At 37.7% G+C, this 2192-nt stretch overlaps 1 protein-coding gene across 1 annotated transcript in view; it reads right to left on the bottom strand.

The window, feature by feature from the left end:
* CCDC110 (coiled-coil domain containing 110) overlaps nucleotides 1-2192 on the bottom strand; it is a 3773-nt gene continuing 1581 nt past the window's right edge. Inside the window, 6 exon segments of the mRNA XM_029085615.1 lie at nucleotides 1-211; nucleotides 213-387; nucleotides 390-586; nucleotides 588-643; nucleotides 645-1235; nucleotides 1466-1576. Coding sequence (XP_028941448.1) covers nucleotides 1-211; nucleotides 213-387; nucleotides 390-586; nucleotides 588-643; nucleotides 645-1235; nucleotides 1466-1576 — 1341 coding nt within the window.

Here is a 2192-nt window from a genome sequence, read left to right as displayed (position 1 = left end):
TCATACATTGTGAATCATATTCCAAGGCTTTATACTTAGAACAGAAATTTCTGTACACATTCTAGAAGAATATTCAGAGTAACAGTTACATTGCGTGGTACTAGAACTGTGACCAGGTTTCCTTTGCCCACAGGCTAGAGCTGTAGCTTGGCATCAGAGATCAATATAATCCCTATGCAAATGGTGGAATTCACACTGTAATACATCTCTCATTTTCAGTAGTCCACAGGAGATATTCTAATCATAAGTGTTCTTCAGTCCATTTTCTATGGTCATTTTCATATTCAGAAGTGACTTGTCTATATTCCTGCAGTTCTTTCTTCAGTAACTGACTTTACTCTGTGACATTTGTTACTGCTGTTGATAACCTCTTGCATTCTGTTTGCAGTGGTCAAGTAAAAGATCAATATCTGCTTTTGCATTTCTGAGTTCAGTCATGAGTTTCTTTTCTGTGTAAGCTTGATCTGATTGGAGTTTCTCAAAGTCCTTCTGCAGCATCTGTTTAGTATCAGAACATTCTTGCAGGGTCATTTCAAGGTTAAGTTTTTTGGCTTCCAGTCTTTGCATTAACTGAAGATGAAGTTTTTTTCTCTGTGGTTTCTTCTTCCTGTATTTGTTAAATTTCACTCTGACTTTTTTCCAAACACTTGCTCTAGGAAATTATTTACTTTTGTAACCTTGGATATTTCTATCCTAAATTTCTTATTTGTTTCTTGTAACTTGAAGCATTGCTTTTCCAAGAGCTCTAGGATGTCACTGGCCCTCACTCTTTCACAGGTAGCAGCAGTCATCATTTCTTCTACTTTCTGGTTCCTAATTTGAAAATCATGTTGTGTCTGTACTGAATGTTGGTTTCCATCACGAAGTTGATTCCTCTCTTCCTCAAGGATTTTTTTCTGGTTTTGGAGTTCTTTGCATTTTCTTAAGATTTTCTCTGTTTCCCTAATACATTCCTTATTATCTTCTTGTGATTTAACCAACTGGATTTGCACACTTCTCTTCTCTTCAGTTAAACCCTTAATTCGTGCATTACATTTTGATATTTTTTCTTTCAAAGACTGTATGGTGACAGTAAGATGTTCCACTTCATTCTTGTGAGCTAAATTTTCATGCGGAAGATCATGGACTGTTTTTTGCAAATCCTCATAATTTTTCAGGGACGTTTGCAATGCTTCAGTTTTGCTGTCATATTCAGGGGCAACTTTGATTTTGCTGACCTTCTGATTTAGTTTTTCCTGTGCATAAGAGAAACTGAGTTTTAATCGTAATGGGTGAAAGGGAATAGTATATGGGATTATGGCTGAAGTTCTGCTATCCAGAAAAATCTCAGGGAGAAGATAGCGCTTTGGTTTTTTTTTTAAATCCACAATAGCCCTTGGGTTTTTTTCCAAAAAAGACATCACTCTCAAAACCCAGAGTCCAGCTAAAGAATAACTGATTTGTAGGTAAAAAGTGTTAAACATACCGGAGATGCATCCCTTGGTGTGCAAGTCATCAGACTGTTGTCTGAACTACCTAGTGAAGTTTTCCTTTCAAATGTATTTTCATTTAGTATCTGACGGATTTTAGACTGTACCTGAAAAAGATTTGAGATTGTTTACAGAAAACTTAGATCTAGAGATAGTTCATTTTCCAAAAATATCCTATTAGTGAAGAAGTTCTCTCTCAGGAAGGACAGACTAGATGGAAGTGGCATGTAGAAATATGGAATTGTTGATAACCAACAAAGTGCAAAGCTAAACGTCCTTCCAGCATGAGCGCTTGAGCTTTCACGTAAAGAACCAGATGAAATGATGGCAGAAAAATGCTCCTGAAAAGGTGGCTTAGCATTTTGTGAAACATGGCGGTTTGCAACAATGGAGCAGGTTCTGCTGACAGGGACATTCTCTGGAATTAACAACTTTGAAAACAACAGAGCATCACTGAGTTTCAGCCTTTCAGTACTTAAAGGGGGCCTAAAAGAAAGATGGAGACAAACTTTTTAGCGGGGCTTGTAGTGATAGGACAAGGGATAATGGTTTTAAACTAAATGAGGGTAGATTTAGACTAGATATAAGGAAGACATTTTTTACAAAAGCAGGTGGTGAAACACTGGCACAGGTTGCCCAGAGAGGTGGTAGAAGCCCCATCCCTGGAAACATTCAAGGTCAGGCTGGACGGGGCTCTGAGCAACCTGATCTAGTTGAAGATGT

The sequence above is a fragment of the Antrostomus carolinensis genome, unplaced genomic scaffold, assembly GCF_000700745.2.
Source record: "Antrostomus carolinensis isolate BGI_N321 unplaced genomic scaffold, ASM70074v2 scaffold2266, whole genome shotgun sequence".
NCBI classification, from domain to species: Eukaryota; Metazoa; Chordata; class Aves; order Caprimulgiformes; family Caprimulgidae; genus Antrostomus; species Antrostomus carolinensis.
The sequence above is the reverse complement of the archived record's forward strand: the minus strand, read 5'-3'. Positions and strand labels throughout refer to the sequence as shown.